Below are 21,747 nucleotides of genomic sequence, written 5' to 3'. Positions count from 1 at the left end.
AATTGCCACATTTCAGGAGCAAGAAAATATCCAGTAATTTTAGATTCAAAGTATAAACCCCTGGTTTAGCTGCCAGCTGCACAAATGCTCAACTTGCCAGTGTGCCTGCCTATGCTGCTCAAGGCTTCTCCAACACGCACTGAAATGAATGTGTTTCTAATTAAGTAGTTTCATGAACACGACAGCTTCAATCTCAAAAATACAAAGTCTGAACCTCGGCAGGAAGTCTTAAGACTGCAAATGTCTCATCTAGTGGAACCTTGGCTAATGTAATGAAAGGAAGCAGGAAGAGTGCAGTATTCCAGAAAACCAGCCATTTATTAACGTGTCCAAAAGTAGAGTCTGTCAGCAAGCACAGGAAAATCTGAACCTGTAAAAGTTAATTAGCTGTATCATGTCCATCTTCCAACCCTTCAGTTTATCAACAAAAGAATAAAAAAAAAAAGCCTAAAGCCTTAAAACTATTCACCCCCAGTAGGATTTTAAGGAATTATAGAAAAAAAAATAGCTGTTAAGATACATGGATCAGCTTTGGATGCACTGAACCACCTTTAGTTTTCTAGTGACAGACATTTTATGCAAAGGCAATACAATATATAAACTATTACAGGGATTGCATAAAGGCCACAGTGACCTGACTTGCAGCAGTGTTTTGAAAGCTGTTTTTACTTTAAACTTGTATCATGAAACATTAAAGAACTCCGGTCAGGTGCTTAAGGGGCTGCACAGTGCATGTACTTGGACAGAGCAGAAAGCAGGAGGAACAATTTGATACTACAAGACTACAAAGAGTTGTTTTAGCATAGCCGCTGATAAAAAGAAAAGCCTAGGTTTGGTGGATCAATATGAAAAAAGCAGCTTTGGAGCAGTCATTTGTTAAAGTGTAACGTGCTAGTTTTGCAAATATTTGTGTTAGTTTTACAACAGAGATTTCCACTGGAGAATGAGGCAGAGAACAAAAGAAGACATTGGGTATTTCTTTGAGGAACATTTAGGACATGAGTGAGAAACAGGATCACAGAGATCTGGGATGTGGCACTGGCGCAAGAGAATGACAAGCAGACAAAGTAAATGTTATGAAGGGCTCCAGGAGACAAGGAGCATGTTGGATGTAAAAAAGAACATGGGTAGAATGTAAATGAAGAATTTTGATGAAAACAATTCCTTTAAGAAGTTTTTCTACATGCCTAAGTCAGAGCTTGGGCAAAGATAGCGTGAGCTATACAGGTAAATAAGAAAGACCACATTTCAGACATGAAACAGAAGAAACACACACCATTTAGAAATGGGCTAGATCTGAAGACCAACAAAGAATTTCCCAAGCTATGGGGAATACATGTCATTAAACCTCAGTTTAATCTGGAAAAAAACATTGACTGAAAGACACCAAAGAAGAATGACAACCAGGAGGCATCTACATTCTGGCAGATATCAAGGGAAACAAATGTAGGTTTCAGTTTGTGCGAAAGGTGACAGGTGTGGAGAAAAGCAGATCTGTGATACATCCGTGCAGCACTTGGTTTTGAAGATGCATTTCTGTGAAGTTCTTCAAAATTCCTTTAAAATAACCATTACTGTTCATCATCCAAATGCACCTTAATGTGTTTTCTATGCAGATAACAAAAATCAAATGACATGAACAGCTATTTTTCCCAAATTCACTTTGTTTGTCAGAACCAACACATGAACAGCAAAGCAAAAGCAAAGATATTTTAAGAATAATTTACCATGATAGCTCCTTATAATTCAAGAAGTTCAAATAAGCAAACATCATAAATAACCTCAATAAAATATACTTCCGGTAAAGAGCATAAATATTTCTAATAAAGACCTACAAGAGAGATTATATTCTTCTGTCTTCACTCATCAATTTGACTGAAAAGGAAACACACCTAACAGTAAATGTTGAAGGTTCATGTCAGGCTTCATAAATTGCTTTTATCACCATTTTTTCTTTATCATGTATTAACTATATGTCATTATTTAAATAGTCAGCTACCACCCTGCACAAGGGAACTCTCTGTGCCTCCTCTTCCCCATTCAGAGCACACTAGAACAGTTCCTCCTAACTGCTATTCAGGTCCTGAGACATGAAACGCTCAAGCAGCTTTTAATATTTTATCAGGTTAGACGTGCATTTCCAAGGCTTTCAAGTGAACTTCAGTGAGACACATTGCTTGTGTAAACAGGAGAAACACTCCACACAACCTTTAATCCTTCTGGGACCCATGACAGATTAAAGACTGCCCTTCAGACCAGTCTGTACCTACTGCTTGACACCTCATCAGTCCTGGGGCTTCTTACAACAACTACTAATTACTCAAAGTGATTTGATGGCAGCCAATATCCATTAAGAGCAAAATTAAGAAGTATCAATTTCTACTGTGCATATTTACTGCTTAAATAAAATGCCTGCTGAAGTCTTTCGGAACAAAGAGAAAGGTTATTAGTCCTCTTGTGCTACACTAGTTCCCAATGTAATCATCATTATTTATAATCAAATGAGTTATACAGGTAAATATCAAATCATTAAAGCAGCAATGCATAAGCATGAATATGGATGTTGTGGACTTAATGGCTATATATTGCCCATTTATTACAGCTGCGTTTTTACAATTTCTTTAATTCCTTTCCTTAGGCTAACTAGAGACCTCTTAATTATGCTCCCCAGAGATGGGCAACTACTAATTGGAAGAGATGCAGGTGAAATAGAGGGACATTTCCTCCTAAGTGAAAAAAAAAAACAAAACAAACAAAACCAAACATCCTTAAAAAAAATACTGCAACACACCAGAAAAAGTCATAAACCCAAGGAGCTCCAAAAGGTTCATAGTTTAGAGCTACATTTTGCTTTGTTGTTCCAGGACAGTTGATTAGATCACATTTACTAAGTTTATGTCCTGCTATACATATACTGACTTAGTCTTGCTTTTTCACACCACTTGTACTTTACTCACTAAGGTAGTCTCCAGATTTCTCTTCAGATTATTCACTGAATTGCAACAGAATTGAATCTGAAATTTATTGGGGTAATTGATGCAAATTAGAAACTTGACTGCATAAATTGAATGACGTAGAAAACATACAGTGAAGAAACCAGAACAGAACTACAAGAGCTTTTAGTGAGTACACAGATGTACCAGGCTAAATTGAAATGCCTACCAAGAGGCTCCTGACGAAGGAATCATTGTTTCCCAAACAGCAGGAGTACTCGCCCTCCAGTCATCCCCTCCACCTACTTAAAGGAGCATATTGAACTATATGCAGATTTAGAACACAGGAGAAAGGGAGTTAAAAAAACTCCCGGAGAAAGGGAAAACTGCACCAATAGAAATGTTTGTTCAGCAGCTGTGTCACGGTGCTCTAAAAAAGTGGCTCTCAGAATATATTAATGTTGGCTGCTAAGCAGTCTAATATAAAAGACTGGTTTAATCACTCTAAAAAATATACTGTTGCTTCTGTTAAAAGCCCACAGAGTAACCCGAGTGACAATGCCCTAAGACTAGGAGAACATAGGTCAGCATAGACAAAGTTTTCTTACAGGCTAATTTTGAACACAGACATGGAGAGCAAACAGAAAGAAAACAGACACAATGGAAGTGTTTGTATGCCACATGAAAAACAAACCTGAAGAAGTAGTGGGGTAAACTAATAGATTGTTTCTTTCACATCAAGAAATATCTAAATTCCGAACAGCAAAATAGATGGACCAGCTTTGGCCAAATTTAAGGAGTTGTATGTGCTTGGCTACTGATGCTTGGTGAGAGTGTCTCATTAACCAGTGCGTTTGGCACCTGCTGGCATCTACTGTTCTTAAAAAAAAAATCTAAAAAAAATCTAAATCCCCCAAGCCCCCAGCCAGCAGTGCTTCATGTTTCTTCTGTTACTCTCTATTCAAAAAAGTAAGCAACTGTGCATTAAAGTGTGAAATCTTAACAATAGGTTTCCCACCATTTTCTAGTCTCCTCCACTCAGAATCTTCCCTGGGCTGAAAATATATCAAAGAATGGTACCTATTAAAAAAAAAAAACCAAAAATAAAGGACAGCACTCTTCCCCTTGCTTCCCCTCTCCAACACTCTCCCCCACAAGACTTCACCACTCTCTCCCTCATAGTTAATCTAAATATAAGGGGTCAGATGGCTGAAGTCATTCCAGGTACATGAACATGGTACTACACCACTATTAATGACTCAGAGAAAGTGTATTATTAACAAACGTTTTGAAGACACAGGCTTTTGGCACTTTTAATTCTGTGCTTAGGTGCATGAATGAGGAATGCATAACGCACAAATATTAAGTTTAAAAACCCTTTCAAGAGGGAAGTGGGAAGAAAATTACACCCCTTCCACGTTACAAGTTAAAAAAATTAGCAAAGAGCAAACTGAAAAATGAGAAACCACTGTGTTTTTTAAGTACTCAGTGTGAAATGCCAACAAAGGACAAAATACTATGGAAAAAATGGAAGCTTTAACAATGTCAGCAACACAGATTGACACTAAGCATGTTTGTGGCAGAGCTGTCATTCACCTGTGACAATCTCCAATCACACTCCTTTCCCTGCCTCGCTCAGGAAAGATCAGCGCTCTCAACAGCTAAAGAGAACTCTCCACACCGAGCCTCAAGTTTCTCTTATGTGACCTTACCCAAAAGGATCTTTGAGGAGGACAGTTAGTTACTTCACCCCCTTGCTCTCTGCAAAGAGACTATTCCACCTCTCAAAAGTTCCAGTAGTTGTTGTGTGTCCCCTGTCCTCCCTGCGAAATAGAACAAATCTCAAATCTCACAACCACTGTCAGCGGACCAGCTGGGGCCTCGAAAGTTTCCTTTACACAGAAAGTTTCCACTGGCAATTCAAATGATTGTAAGCAAATAATCAAAGGTAGAATATACTTGTTTCAACATACTTCAAAGGTGACAAGCAAAGCACTCTATGAAGCCTACTCTTCTGTGACTTTCAACAGAGCAGAAGACTCAAAAGCATCACATGGCACAGGCAATAAACAGACACTGAATGAGCAGGATGTCTTGTATTCCTATGAACTGAAGGATCCTCATTGCTTCAAATTTTGTTCTCATTTCAGCTCGTCAAAACTCAGGTCACATTTGCAAAAGGTATAACCAGGCAATAATTAAATTAAACTCTTATTTTAAATAATGTCAGACAATTTCCCTTAAGAGGCAAAGAATAAACATTAAGATCATCTTAAAGCAGGGAGCACTGAGTCAATTTCTCAGTCCTCTTTGGCAAAAATGACATCTCTAAGTTCACATGGTTACAAAATAGACAGAGTCTATTCTGAGAAATGTATTTATGGCACACAAATTGCTCCTAAATTGACTTACTCAAACAATTACAGAGTGTGTAGCTACCTCTCCAATTAAAGTGTGTGCAGCGTCCTCTCCAATTAAAGTTCATACATGGCTACGGTAATCAGTTGTATTTGTAAGCATGCAGCTACAATCTACCGAGTAATTACATTTTAAAATCACATATTTCACACACTAGCTGGCTCCTTCGTTCCATGGACGGGTGTTATGCCATGAAAGAATTCATTCAGTGGAGCTCAATGACTTGTGTCTTTATTTCCTTGGGTACACTGCCCAAGTGTTTGCTTTTTTGCACACTTCTGCTCCCAACTGCGGGATCTGGACTCAGCCTCTGTTAGCATGGCTTTGTCAGAAAGTCAATAAATACCTAATCTTCAAACTCAGCGTAAAAGCCTCTTGTGGTCCACACCGTTGTCCTGAAACTCCTAGAAGCATGTACCTGAAGAAAAAGCTGGCAGCAGCCGCCTTCATGTGTTAATTACAGATGCGAAGCCCATTATGCAGAGAAAGGGCACCTGCTGGCAGTGCAAATGATGAGAATCTGCCCTTCCTGTGCAGCCAGTAAATTGAAGGGCCATTTCTACAGGAGATAACAGGTTTAGATTCCCTTCCCTGTATCCTCGACACAGGCACATACTTAACATTTAAATCATCTGCAGAGGAACAAGTTTCCTTTAAATCTACATGTTTCAGTTCCCAGCGCTTCACTTAAAAAAATGTCAGTTATCCTGGCTGCTTCCTTAGTCTTCTTAAAGGCAGAGAAAACATCCCACAGAACACTGTCACTCTTGAAAAGAACTCCCAACCTCCGCACTAAGAGCCACACTTTCAATATGGTATTGGATGACAGGGTAAGGTTAAATTTGTGTTTTCCTGAGAAGGATTTTCAAACCCTTCCCAAAAGTGCATTAAGTGCTGCACTCCCACAAACAGTGCTGCTCCACAGGGAGAGGTGGAAATAGAGAAGTAGACCTTGCCGGTAAAGACAAAGGCATCGAGTCTCTCAACCTTTTCTGCATCCTTCATCACTTGAGTATATGACCACACAGCAGCCTGTTCATGTTTCTCTTGTGATTTCCTTTTACTTCCAAGCCTGTGGAAGTCTCATCTCATCCTTCCCATCCTTCGATTTAACTCCAGCCAAGCTTTGGCCTTACTAATTCCATCCCTGCAAATTCAGGCAACAATTCCACTGACTCTCTATTAGGACTTGAGAGTTGAACCTCTCTTTTAGGGAAAACTTCATCTCCCTGTTACATATACAGGAGAAAAGTGGAGGGAAAGGAGCAAGTCACACAAACTAAGCATGGGAATAACTAATAACTGAGCCACTAAAAGCAACAGCATCTTAAAGATCCTCCAGGCTACTCAGGGTACTCATCCACTATTCTGGTGCACAGCAAACAAGAGATGATGTTATGGCAGATGAGGCTAAACTGTTTGAGTTTGTACTAGAAAATAAAGTAAAAACTGAGAGACTTTGAGGGGCACTGTAGGCCTCTGAGCTATTAAGCAGAGTCCAACGACACGCTGCTCTGCAAGCCCTAGAGTGAATAAAGAGACTTCTTGGGCCATCTGGACAGCGTGAAATCATAAAACAGGTTGGAAGAAACCTCAAGAGGGCAACTGGGCCAAGCTGCCAGTCAAAACAGGGCAAGACTTGACATAATGCGAAGCTGCTCATGGGCTCTGCCAAGATTTATCACATCATGATAATGAGTAGGTTTTTGAAAGGTTTACATTCATTCCCCTAAATAAGGTAAATACCATGTTTTAAATACACTGATAATAGAAGATCATCATGGGAAAATTAGTACCTTCCACTCCATCCCCAATAGCTCAAGAAAGCAGAAAAATTAGAGTACCTTCATCAGTGTATCCTCTGCCATTGGGAGTCTTAATTCAAATGTTAACATTTAACACAGATACGCTGAAAACAGATTTTAATTATACAATATCCAAGTTGTGGCCTTCCATAGTAACCACTCAGAATACCTCAACATACTGATAGGCAATTATATCTTGCCATGAAAATAATTTTTTTTACTTACTAGGTTGGTTGCTTCCTTAATATGCCAACATATTTTTAGAGTAACAGTTGCATCAGAAGAGGACTTAAGATTTACTATAGAGAAATGTGAATCTAAGGGATACACATATATTTAACACACATCCATGCACGTGCATACACACACACATACATATATATAACCTTACCAACAGTAGTCCAATAGATGTGGGGGCAGAACAGGAATGTAAACATGCTGCCAGAACATCGGGTAGAGCATAGCTGCAGACCCATGAATGCAGGCAGTTAACTGAAAAACACATATTAAAACAAGATCATAAATAAGAAAAAACCCAAACTTAAAAAGGTAGTTAGAAGAAAAAAAAGAACCTAAAGAATCAATTCTGTTTTCATATCAACATGTTTTACAACAAAACATACAGTGCTGTTGTTAAGAAAAGGGTATTGGTGGGTGAAGCATGACTGGTTTATGGTAGTTGTATTTCGACTGCCTGTGTAAACAGCTGAGAACATGATTCATTCAACAAAACCTGAAAACAAAACCAGTGCTCTATAACTCAACAAAAAACATGGAAATGAAAGCACAAAGGGAACTAAAAAACAGTAAAGGAAAATCCTCCCAGTCCTGGTCATTACCATCCATTAAATATCATAAAACTGCACTGTGAAGTCGTAACACAAACTGGAAAAAAATATATTTGAGCCCAGGAAGATACCATGTGAGTAGCACACGTTTCTGAAGAGTGTGTTGTACTAAATGCAGAGATTAAATTGTTATTGTTTAAAAGGCATTCTTATCTACTTGCCCTTCACCAAATCACTTGCTCCACTGAGTTTCTTAGCTGTGGTTTTAAAAAGACCATTCAGAATAGTTTAGAAGTTGGCAGGTACCGAATGGAAAAGCTCACAAATAGCAAACACCGGTGCCAGGCAAGCTGTGGGGAGAATTGTCATAGAGCTTTGGAGGAAATTACATCTCTCAATCCTATTTCAAATCATAATTAATAATATGGAAAAGAAGATAAGCAGGATATTTGTCACATTCACTAAGGATATTAGAATGGAGAAGGTGGTAATCCTCAATAAAAAAATCTCAGCAAAAATTGTACTCAAAATACCATAAGAAGAGGACATGAACACAGCCCCAACTCCAGGAAAATGGAAAATAAATAAATAAAGCAGAACAGTCATACAAATAGACACATCCAAGGAAAACACTAAGAAGTGACAGGCAGTCACATCCACCCTGACAGTGTTTTGCAGTTTTAGAGTGTCTTTTAATCTCAAATGATACCCAGCACAAGTACTACAATGTGTTTCACTTGTGAGGCACGTTTTGGAAACAATACTCAACAAAAGCTTAGCAGTGATTTGAAGGCACAATGAAATCAGGCGTATAATGCTTGTCTGGACAGTAAGGAGGAGGGAGAGTACTGCTTATAAATACCAACAAGGCAAAATCTAAAGGACTCGGGTCCTTGCAGTGACCTGACGTTGTGAGAGATGAAACCAAGCAAAGACAAATGGTGACATTAATCCTAATTCAGTTAGATGCAGTGTAACCTTAAAAAAGTGATACTCATTATTATTAATTTCTATTAAGAGAGACTACCGAATTACACACCTCATCACAGGAAACCCACTACTGGTACAGAAAACAGGTCTGGAAGAGAGAAACCTGTCTCTTCAGGCTCCATGTCAGGGAAAACCAGCTACAACTCTGGATGAAGTTTGCCTTACGTTCAATGCCTTTGAGTAACTGCAGTGCAGTTTCTGTAAGTAGCAGAACCTGGGATTCTGATTTAAACACAGGTCATTAGGCAAGAAGATGGAAGACAGGCACATGTTTTGTGTGTTACTATTAAGCCTCTAACAATACAGATCTGGATAAATAATAAGAATACACCAAAGAATATGGATTTTTTGTGGCTTCTCTGCAGTGCAGTTCAGGTAAGAGCCATGACGAGATGCAAGCTCTGCAAGTAGGTGTTCTTCACAAGCAGAAAAAGGCAGCTGCAAGGAAGCTCCTCTTCTCAGAAAGTTGCTCACTCTGGTAGTCATCCCTCTTAGCGTAATTCAAGCAAAAAACAGTTTCTGTCTTCTTTATTATGTCCATATTTTGGCCTGCATTCTTTACCAGTTCTCTACCACATTGTGCAGGTGAATGTCACTTTTCAAACAGTATTGTTCCATCTCTATTCATCATAACATCCACAATTTCATTAAGTTCTCTCAAGAAATACCGATAAAATCTGGAGGTATAGTCTAACCCTCTTTTAATATGCCTTAGATTTTCACTTCTGTCTTCCAGGAAAGCTATACAGTCACTCCTCACCTCAGCATTCCTTGATAAGGCAAGTGTCACAACAAGAGGACCGACAAACTCAAAAGCATCCCAGTGTGGGTAATATGTTTCTGCAAGTGAGAATATGCAAAAAATGTAAACTATCTCTGAACCAGCATCTTAAGGAAATAGCATCCTTGGAAGCATACAGGGTACAGCAAATATCTGAACAAGTACTTGTTCAGTCTCTCTCAATAAGAAAGCTCGTTATTAGCAGATGAACATTATTTTAAGGTCCATATGGGATGGAAATATTAGTAACTAATACAGCAAAATTAGCTCATTAAAGTAAAACTTAGAAACTACAGCATATTATGAGTCACAATAGGATAGGGATAAAACTTTAGTGTTTTGTATTTCAACTTATCTTTATATTATTCTTTCTGGAGAAGATGGTCCCCTCTCACAAATTAGATGAAAGGCAGAACCTAGTTCCAAAATATGCAGCAGACAAAAAAAGGGCATGCATCCTACTGTAGCTTTTCCTCTGTATTCCTTAATCCTTTATGCTTTCTGTTTCTGTTCTCCAAATCAAAAAGGTGTCTGGAAAAGGTACTGTTAAAAAATTTAATTCTTACTTAACAATTGCTTCCATGAGGATCAAATGGATTATTTCCTGGCATTATTATATAACATGGTTGCCACTGTAGAGGAGTGAACTCAGTAATCCAAGGAGGCCCCTTCCAAGCCTCCCTCCCATTGGTTTTAAAACTCAGCAAGAAAAGATTAAACAGATATAATGCTCAACACTGCAGACATCTGAGCAGAACCTGTCACTTATTTTTGAGATGTACTCCCACCTTGCTATCTGGCTTGAATTCAAATAACACACTACTGTGGGTAAGCACCAGTACTGTCCTTCAACTCTGCCAAGATAAGGGCTCATAAAAAAGAAATAGCATATTTGCTGGAGACCTCACCTGATTAGTGATTGCCATACAGAAAACAAGCACTTAATAATAAGGCAGCCTGAGAAATGCCCAACTGTCAAAACTATAGGAATCCAACATTTTGAAATAAGATTATTTCCACTACCACAGCTTCCTGCAGCTGTTGCTAGAAAATGTAAAGAGAGAGCTGTGTAAGACAGACACTGATTCACTCCTTACAGTTCTGTATTTATTGCTCTAATAGCCTTATGCGAACAAATTAAAATCAATGGGATTTTATCACTCATACAAAAGTTATAAACTGATGGTGAATTACAACAGACATTTCCCAGTGTGTTTTACTTTCTCTGTTCTGACGCAGAGACACTGCACAGTTTTACACAGAATCATAGAATCAACCAGGTTGGAAGAGACCTCCAAGATCAGATGTAGAATGTGGCCTCAAACATGTAACAGATACTGGAAAAAGACCCAGCACTTTTTGCAGTTTGTAAGATCATTCTTCTGCTTCACTCAGGGCTAAAAATGAAGCAGAAAGCTTAAAACTGAGTTACGTATGAATTAAGCAGAGAAAGCAAGGCTGTTGCAAAGGCAGTGTATGCAGGTCAAGACCTATCTTGGCAGGTTAGAAGGACAGCAACACAGCTCTTGGGAAGGAAGAACTTGTGCATTTAAAACAGTAGTTGTAAGGCTGCTTGCATAACAAGAACTGAGCAAGCTCTTAGCTGTGCTGCATCACAAGGACATTTGGTGAATGGTATTAATATGTTGTCTTTTCCTAAGGACCACCACTTCCCTAACCTCAGAGCCCTGAGGCATGTCAGAAACCAGGCAAGGAATGAGAAGTTGTGTATCAGAGCTTTTTGTGACATGGAAGTGGTGACATAGCAAACACTCAGCTCTCAGGAACAAAAGAGTATCATGTCAGAAAGGCACTTTTTGCTTTGTACTAACACTCAAAAAATAACAGAAAAACTATGTAAAGAGATTCACCTCAGTCTGATGGAGCCAAGCAGAGACATCACAGAAATTCACAAGTTTAAGATTTTTAAGAGTCATCAGGCTTCATGATAACCACGTTTTTGCAACGAGAGACAACCTGCTGCTGTCCCTCTTACAATTAGTCACACCTGGCTGTGGATGCACGGGAAGCTCATTTCAGTTTTGCAGCAGAGTGCTCCCACCAGCAGGTGGTCTTTTGCCAAGCACAAGGGTTCTATGCATTTTGGTGCCTATCTGGCTTTTCATGAGCATCAGGATCACAGAATACAGACAGAAATTTAAAACAAATAATGGCTTTAACATTTAAATAAACAGAGGAAGAAGAAAAGAAAAAATCAAAGAGAAAAGCAATAATCCTTCAATAGGTTCAGTACATGATCTACAAAACACTAACAGCCTCATTGAGTTACCTCCAAATCACATTGAACTTAACTGTATTAAGGGCATTTCAAACCAAAATTTGAATTTGGTATGATGTAGTGCAGCACAGAATTCATTCCACCGTGAAAGACCTTCTATCCATGACTGTTTCATTTTGTCTCTCTTATCTGATATTAAATTGAAGCCTTGAGCGTGCCACGTCTCTCAAAGTCAAAAGAAAAGCACTGCAAATAGGCACCTTCCATTTTTTTTTTGTTAAAAAACTGAGAAATAAAAACAAAGAAAGCAACTGCCCCTCCCCACCACACCACCCTCACTTTACTTTGAGAATTCTCAGTTTGGTACGTTTCCAGTTACAAGGTCTTGGCTTCCGCTGAGCACAGTTTGAAATAAAATAATGCAGCTTGTTCCTACTGCTGGAACATGCAGAGCAGAGCGTGCAGGCAAGGAATCACTGGCGCTGGCCCAACACTTCAAACCTGTCTTACACTGTCACTCCAATCTTGGAGTAGTTTATATATAAAGTTGTAAGATAAGAACACACAGTATGAATACCCCTCCCCACCCAAGAACCAGACATGCTTTTATCTTGGACAGAGGCAAAAGGAAGAGAAATAGCAGAAAGATAGGAAAGAAAACACAACCCTATTTGTGAAATGGCTCATTAAAGAAGGCAAAGTGACAGGTAAGTAATTCTTCTTCCCAGGCTCTGTCACAAAGGGAGAGATTAAACCAACCAGCGGCACAAATTGTGAAATGCTTTGGATAGCCCTTCTCTTCTTTCCTCCTCTCTGATAATTTACTATTCTTTTCACTCTTTAGGTTTCTGAATAAACACCTCACTCTCTCTTATTTTATTCAATTACCAAGTCAGGATGTGTTTGCCCCTCTTTTACTAGGGAAGACACAGAACACCTGGCAAATACAAAAGCAAAGATTTTTACAAATTTTCTAAGTGGTAAACTTTGTAACACTTAAATTCTTTCAGTTAAATGTAGGATTGATTGTAAACATTTAATAAGAGGCCCCAGAGATTATTCTCTCCCCTTGTTTCACATATTTTTCAAAATGATATTGTAATATTTATTCTGAGATTTAGTATGAAGTCTTACTCTCATTCATTTTCTGTATCTACAGACCATCCATACATGATTTTATGTACAGAATTTCAGCCTTACATAGTAGTTAGCATTCCACAAATCAGTTTTAATCTCAAACAAATGTAGGTCATGTTCAGACAGTTAGAGACTGGTTAGTACCATACAGAATGGAACTGAAAGCTTGTAGTTTAGAAAGGACTGCTCAAGCACTTAGTTCACTTAGTCCACTAGAAAGCAAAACTAGTTAAACCTTCTTATGCTTGCTATTTATAAAGGAAAGCAATCAATATCCATTTACAGAGCAAACAGAATGAAAACAGTTTCTTTTATAAAGAAAATCACAATCTTATTGACTGATTGACTTTGAAATGCATAACACAAAACTTTGAACTAAATCAAGCTGTGTACTTGTTTTGATGTCCAGTCACTTTTAGAAGAGAGTACTCTAGAGTATTCAGTAGCTTTCATCTCCCACACACTTGATGGAGTCTAAGCAGCACTAAGGCTACTACACCTTACTGTACTTTAGCCCATCCTTCAGTTCATCTAGAGAAGGTCACTAAAATATCCACCTGACACTATCATTTATCTATTGTTTGGGTTTTTTTCCTGTTGAGCAAATAATGAAACAGAGACTTCACAATGGCATAAGTATTTGTACATTTACATACCAATCAACCCCAAGAATTCCTTATAAAAAGAACACTTTTCATTTGAACATTAGAGGTCGACAACAGTTCAGTGAAAATTGTCACATGGAACCACAGAATTCAGTTGAGGTTGCATAACTGAGGTTGGAAAGGGACCTGGAGATCATGAGATCAATTGCTACATATCACTCTCATTAAAAAATCTGTACTTGGAATAGAAGAAGTAATTCTGCATTGTACTTACAGTGCTCAGCTTACTACAACAAATGAGGATGCGGCGTTCATACAGCATACTGGCATAGAGATGCAGCATGTTGTTGACATCAACTGCTACAAAGTACTCTGTCAGATTTCTCTGGGAAGAGAGAAAATAATTTTTGATTCATGATATTGCAAACAGAAGTGTCCTTAACAAAAAAAATAACCAGATTTCATCCTCCTAGACTCAGTATGTGGCTTAAAAGCAAGCAGTATGTCTTCCTATGTCAAAGCATTTTTAATTGCAGCATCTCTCCCCTAACTTTAGGGGAGCTAGGTCTTGGAATCACAAAATTGATGATATTTCACATACAGGTTCTTAAATACAAGATATTCCTGTGAGAAAAAAATATGTTCTGACACTTATGGAAACTTTAGAGTTCTCTGATGAAGTACCAAAACCATTTCTCAATGTAACAATAAAAGCAGCTCTCTTAGACATCAATTCTAATGTGAACGTGAGCTCGGTTCGGGCTAGAACAACTCTGATAATTGGAAATACACAAGGGCATTTAACACACAAACTAAACACAGCTACACATGTCTGAGCTCCTCCCTTTGTGAACTCAGACACACGTTTCCCCTTGATGGAAGACAGAAAGCACTTCCTTGGGAAGCTGAGAAAACTCAGGAAGGAGACATAGAATCCTCTTTCCTTGAAAATTTCAGTCCATGCCCATCTCTGAGGGAGAGGCAGGATTCACACATCCAATCAATATGTTTATATAGTATAAAGAAAATTAATTGCAGTAGAAATATCCTGTAAGCAAAACACAACTGCCATCTGCCTTTAACATACAGATAGAAAGATCAAGACACAAGGAGGTAACACTGCCCAAATTTTACAGATACACTTCCTAGGCAATAGAGGTTTATTTCATGCTTTTGTTACTCAGAATATTAAAAAGTACCTAAGTGGTGTAAATAACTGAAATTCGAAAGAGAAAATTAAGCAAACTGCACAAGAGGCTATCATCCCATCAGCCAGTAGCCCTACCCATTCATCATTACCAATGTAACCCCCTGGTGCACCTGCTGCACTGGCATGAATCATGTACCATTTACTAAATATTTAAGAGACTTTCTAATAAACAGTAGAATGTGATGCCACCATGCAGGTAACTTGATCAAAATATATGACATTCTCCAAGAATGAGAGTTTTTCTACAGTGCAAGGCAAACAAAAAAGGATTTTTGTGTGTAGAGAGCATATTGTCACTTCGTAAAACATAGAAATCTTAAAAAGGGGTTGTGGTGGAGGAAAAAATAATACACCTGAAAATGATGAATTAGAGAATTTGCTTCCAAGCATCTTCTTACAGATATGAAAGGGTTGCTATATGATAAAGACAGCCTTATAGAAAAAGCACACCAGAGCAAAATAAGATTAGTCATGAATTCAAGTGCAATCTTAATCATCGTTAAATAAAAAAGTGCAGAAAAGCAAAAAGCAAATATGATTTAGAAACTTAAAGAAGCTCAACAAAGCCTATTAGCACTTTTGACAGATCCAAAGATAACTCTAAAACCACCAATACTTGGCCTGAGAAGTCTGCCAAGATGCTTCATACTGTGCAAAAATATGTTCCACAGCTTGCCATCCAAACAGAAAGAACTAAGGAAAAACGAAGCATTGTATCTGGAAGACTTTTGTACCAGTATGTAGAGAGAGAAAAAAAAAACTAAGCTCATTATGGTTAGCTTCAAACATGTTAATATAAACCAATCATTCAGCTCTTTGTTACAGAAAAGCTATCGCCACAGACAGGTATAGTCAAAGAAGGGGAAGAGGAAAAAAAAAAGCCAACACATTTTGCCAAAAACCTATTAAACTATCATGTACTTTTTCTGTATTTCTCATCCCATCTGTGCTGATTAGCATGATATTTTTGTCTAAACATAAGCTGTCTTCTCTACGGCTCTTCTTCCCCCTCTCACCCATCTTTCCGCAACGCCAAAACACAGCGCGTGACGACACAATTACTGCAAATAGTGTGAATTAAAAGAATTTTTAAGTAGCACTAAACTCCCTTTGATGCCACCCAAATTAGGGGCATGGCAAAAGGAGCACATAATGCCCACAGTCTGTCTGAAGGTATAGATGTGTGTGCAGGGATGTGTTTATAAGGCAACAGTATCCACTAATGAGAGGAAAATAGAAACAGGGAGTCGATTTGCAATTATTCTCCCATCAAGTTTATTCTAGCAAAACACTGGCTTTGACACACAAATGTACCTTCAGATGGAAAGATTTGTAAGGTTTTAGTCTTCTCTGCTCTCAGAAATTTGCCAGTGACACCTGTGAAGCATGTGGGCGGTATGGTAATGTATTGATACTGAGGAAATTCACGTGTTAGCTCGAAGTTTTATTTATAAGAAAGCTGTCATCTCTGAAGATGGAATTGGGACTTACACATGTATTTTGAAAGACATGTCTCGTAAGTGACAAAACCATGAATGAGTTAAATAAATACAAATGAAAGCGTTCCAATTTGCAGTATAATTGTTGTGTATGTTGTTTCCTAGGATTTAAACTTTTCCCAAGGAAGTAGAAAGTGGGATTTTTAGAACAAAATATGCTAACAGGTGCCCCCATTCCTCTCTAAACTTACCAAGAGTGGTACAAAATTCTCTTAGGCTCCTTTGCAAGTTCACTCCTATCTGATCACTTGCTATCTAGTATCAGTGAATGCCCAAGCATGTTGATTTTGAGATTAAAAAACAAAATTCATGAACTCTTCTTTCATCATCTGATGGAGAATTTCTAACTGAAGGAACAACCCAATGAGGTCTGGGCTCTCAATTCAAGAGAGACGTTGAGATGCTGGAATGTGTCCAGAGAAGGGCAACGAAGCTGAAGAGATGCCTGGAGCACAGCTCTGCGAGGAGAGGCTGAGGAAGCTGGGGTTGTTTAGCCTGTGGAAGAGGAGGCTCAGGGCAGAGCTCATTGCTGTCTACAACTACCTGAAGGGAGGCTGTAGCCAGGTGGGGTTGGGCTCTTCTCCCAGGCAACCAGCAACAGAACAGGGGGACAGAGTCTCAAGTTGTGCCAGGGGAGGTCCATGCTGGATGTTAGGAGGAAGCTCTTCCCAGAGAGAGTGATTGGCATTGGAATGGGCTGCCCAGGGAGGTGCTGGAGTCACCATCCCTGGAGGTGGTCAAGAAGAGACTGGATGAGGCACTTAGTGCCATGGTCTAGTTGATTGGATAGGGCTGGAGGATAGGTTGGACTGGCTGAGCTTGGAGGTCTCTTCCAACCTGGTTGGTTCTATGAATTATAGTTTACTCATTTTAGTCTGCTCTTGAATGGCTTCATTTACAAGACTTTAGTAGAACAGGTTAACAGAACTGAGTCATGCTTCCTTCTCCATCTTCCTATGGAAATGCCCCATCTTATTTGGAAGTTTGTTTTCTTTGAAGTATCGTATATACAAAATCTAATATGGGTCAGGTAACTGCTATGCAGCTGTGTTCTTAATAGCATGCTCTTCTTTGGAAGAACAACATAAGGAAGTCAATACACTTCATTAGATGGTGCAAATACAGAAACTAAATAAAACAGGAGTGGGGTGGTCTCTTAAGAAAACCAGGTAGCAAAAGGTAAGTTATGACATGGGAAAAAAAAAAAGGAGTTATCAAATACAGGACTCAGTGACACAAAAATACAGCAGAACATCATCACCAAGAAAATGTCACCATTTCAGACTGCTGCAGGACAGATACAATTAGGAAATTTACAGCTTGCACTGCATTTCCTGCAAGGAACCCAATTTACTTCTGCACTTACAAATCCTTTCTATAGCTTAAATCTTTTGAAAAGGTAAATGCTCAACTGTTACATAAAAGTGTCCAAGCCAACTGGTTTTGTGACTCATTAAACATATTGATCTGACACAAAGTCAGATAATTTCAAGAAGTTTGTTAACATTCCAGATAAGAGTTCTGTGCAGTTCTCCATTAATCATTGCATACAACTTCAAAGTTCGGCACTACCGAAACTTTTGCTAATAAGGGTTTAAAACATAATTACTGATAAGATATGTAGAATTTTGAATCAACCAGGCCAGTTGATTAAAATCCATGAAGATTTACGCTCATGTAATTTCCATATATTATTCTCTTGTTTGCTTCAGTTCTACACAAAAACTGCCTTAACAGAGATATCAAATCCTCACTGTGCTCATTAGAAAAAATAAACAAAATGCTTGAGAAACAGAAGGCAGTCAACTGCAACAACAGTTGAGCCAATGGATTTCATTCTAAATATTTTTCTTACAACAAGCCCTTACTTTCAAAATTTGACTGTGTATATATATCTGTGGGCACACATATCTGTTAATTGAAATGCTCCTCCACCTCTGTTCCCTGGTTCACCCCAGCCACTTCCAAGAGTCCATCCTTCAAATGCCATCACTGTACAGGATACCTACATCAAGCCAGCCACATTCCCTCTGAGGCACATCAGCACCACTCAATGATTCAAAGAGGATGCTTTTTAGTATCACATGGCACTCCCAACCATGAAGGTTGAGCATTCGGTTTTCAAAGGGTTCCCAATTCCTCCTGGCCCAAGGCTTCTGCCTTTATAATAGCCTTTGATTCTTGAGCATTTGTCATGTCTCCTGCTCAAATGCTTTTGGAATCTGACTCGTATCTTTGAATATAAAGGGAACAGCACCAGCAGACATAACTAACAAAGCATAAACACAGCTATACTGCCTTTATCACCTATTGTGCTATTAAGCTGTTCCACGTCACTTAAAGCAAGCCAAAGGTAGATGATCTACATTTAATCCATGTCACTGGTTTCTTATCACTGCTAGCTCATTTTTCTCTGCCCTTCATTTTGACAGCCTGCAAACCAGAAATGAACTTCTTCCTTGTTCTCCAGGTGATTTGAGCTTTATCAGACAAAAACTGTTGAAGTTTGAGATGATTAACATGAAAGAGATGGACATGAAATATAAACCTTATAAACAAGTAACTACGTATCTGGATGAGGGCCGGATTTGATAGCTGATTTAGATGCAGGAATTGATTCTTAAATTACTCCTAATAGATCATATTTCTATGGAAATAAAGCACCTTAGAAGAAAAAGCACATCTATTAAATTTACTGACAGGCTGCGTGTCAGTATGAAAAGTCTACAACATAGAAAAGCCAGCAACAATGTCTTAAAACAGAAGCAAAAAGCCCCAAATGTTATCTGCTATACAAATCATCCACAAATGAGATGAAATGTCTTGACGATTCCCTTTCTTTCATGCCATAAATTGAGGTATATGGTGCTAAGGCAGACTGCACAATGCTCAAGAAAGAAAACTGAGATGTCAGGCACACACATTTGACTAAGTATAACAGGAGCATATTAAAGAGTATTTAAGAGAAGCAAATGCCAGCATTCGTCTGACTAGAAATCTGAGACATGCTGAAACACATACAAGACAACTTCAAGACACTTTAAAAGTCTCCCAGAAAGTGACCCTAAAGAAAGCCAGTGTGCTCAGCATTTTCAGAAAGCTGTCCAAAAGGGATCATTTCTACTAGTCTCTATGTCACTCTCTCAAAAGGGTCTCTCTATATGATTTAGAGATCTGCATCTTTCTACCCATATCAGTCTGGCCATTGGTACTTTATCCTAACACATTTCAGTTTTTAATCACCAATGCAGATTGTCATGTGAATTCTATTCTATAAAGGAATAGGTTACTTCAAAGGAAACAATGATTGCTTGAGCAATTACAGCTAATAAGACACCATTAATGCAGAGTCTCTAGATGTTCAAAATCTAGCAGTATTCTACAAAGTATTATCTATTACTAGGCTAAAGAGAGGTAAGAATAATTATCTGTTTTGCTGCTGATACTAAGCAGAGGTGGTAAAGCACATGGTCCTCTGGAGTACTCACATTTTCAGGTATACTAGGAAGCTCTCTGGTGTCAGGCACAGTAAAGTAAGAGTGCTACAAAAGAAAGAGAAAATATTGATTATTGTAATATTGTCAAAAGCAATCTATATTTGTTGTTTAGTATTAGTAATAGCAGTTGCTCAGCTAAGTAAAAATGACAGAACATTTGTTACCAACTACCAGCACAACTTCCTTTGTCATGGGTTTCAAAAGCTGGATTCTCAGACCACATATCCAATATGAAATTCATTAAGATAGAAAGTATCAAATGCTCCTGAAAAGTTATATTAGGGTTTTTTGTTCTTCAGAGTCTCTGATACAGACAGACTCACACAATGTATGACATATGCTAAGGAAACTCCAAGGCAGTTGATAATTCAAGCCATCTTTCACAGTCCACTGCAGGATGGACCACAGCAAACAGCAGCCACATCTCCTCTTCTGACTTACAGCATCAGTAAGTTTCATACAAGACAATGGTGAAGTTATAGAAATGTACTGAGAAATGCTTCCTGAAGTTTTCTATCTACTTACCTGAAAAGCATTACTCAAGTTCCAGGTTACTTTTACACACCTTAAAAAACACATTTTTGAAGACCATACTGATCTTGCAATATCATATTCCATCATATGACATTCTATGATTCTACATTGTAATGGGTTTTCTAACTGCTTGCATTCCAAGAGACCAGGTTCACTCTAGTTCCCAATCTGACCATGCATGACTTCCATGATTCTTGATTAGGGCTTTGGGAAAGGAGAGAATGAGACTACACTGCTTTTGTAAATCAATGTTACATACAATTTATATTATTTTCAAGATTTTTACAATTTGTCTTAGGGGTACTTATTAATGACTTGCTGAAATTGTAAGGGTTGTTATATTCTTGGCAGAGTTCCAACACTGGAACAATTTTATATATATATATCTCAGACGTTTCAGTGCTTCATGAACAGTCTATAACCCGAAATAGCAAGCAAGTACAACAGCCACACTGAATATAGACACTAAATGCATAAACACAGATTTTTGCTTTTTGATATATCACTGGTTTAGTTTGGTTGAAGAGATGCAGTGCAAAGACACAGGAAATGAGGAATTACCTCACCCCAACCCCAAAACACACTTGTAAACAGCCAAGATAAAATGTGTATAGACACTACAGCCAGCAGTCCCTTGGCTACTTTTTTATATCCTTTCTTGCTTCATCGCCCGTGAAATGCCTGAGACAAGGGGAGACCAGCAGCATTCCTTGAAACCACTGGTATGAAAAAACTGAAATATCCCAACTGATTGTTGCCTTTTGAGACAGCTCGTCCCCTTAAACAGAAACACTGTTCATGAAAGAGCTTGCCTCAAGAGGACTGGGACATTTCCACAGCCAGCTGGTGACCTAGCAAGGCCAAACAACTGTTACCTGTCGACTGACATTACAGGGTGAAGTGATGAGAGTAAGCTGCTTGTTGCCAAAAAGTACTTTAGAAGAAGTAAAAGAAATGAGAGGGAGAAGAGAACTAACTGTGGCTGCACACACCACTAGTTTCCATGTGAACTCTAAATGACTAATTGGCAACTGCAGCAACGTGCATTGTTAAGTATTTCTCACTACAGCCTGGAACACAAGGCTGATCTGCAAAATTCAGTTTGAAGACAAGAACTCCAAAAGACCAAATTCAAAAATATAAACACATAAGTAACATTTCACAGCTATTCTTTCAGTGTTCTTTGATCAATTTTCTCACAATATATAAAAGTGAAATAAATCCTTTTTTGTGTGTGAAGTTTTTTCTTGGGGGGGAAGAAACAACAGTTAATAAACAGTTAATACTGAAAATAATGCTATGACAGGTAGG

The 21,747-nt window shown here is 38.4% G+C and overlaps 1 protein-coding gene across 5 annotated transcripts in view; it reads right to left on the bottom strand.

Annotated features, from left to right (window-relative positions):
• DENND1A (DENN domain containing 1A) overlaps positions 1 to 21,747 on the bottom strand; it is a 197,705-nt gene that overhangs the window by 91,836 nt on the left and 84,122 nt on the right. For all 5 annotated transcript variants that reach the window (XM_064171293.1, XM_064171294.1, XM_064171297.1 and 2 more), the window contains exons 8-10: positions 19,894 to 19,947; positions 13,971 to 14,081; positions 7,548 to 7,648 (exon numbers count right to left, since the gene is read on the bottom strand). In XM_064171293.1, the coding sequence (XP_064027363.1) occupies positions 7,548 to 7,648; positions 13,971 to 14,081; positions 19,894 to 19,947 (266 nt within the window). The remainder of the gene's footprint in view (positions 1 to 7,547; positions 7,649 to 13,970; positions 14,082 to 19,893; positions 19,948 to 21,747) is intronic.

The sequence above is a fragment of the Pogoniulus pusillus genome, chromosome 35 (genome assembly GCF_015220805.1).
Source record: "Pogoniulus pusillus isolate bPogPus1 chromosome 35, bPogPus1.pri, whole genome shotgun sequence".
Taxonomy (NCBI): Eukaryota; Metazoa; Chordata; class Aves; order Piciformes; family Lybiidae; genus Pogoniulus; species Pogoniulus pusillus.
The sequence above is the reverse complement of the archived record's forward strand: the minus strand, read 5'-3'. Positions and strand labels throughout refer to the sequence as shown.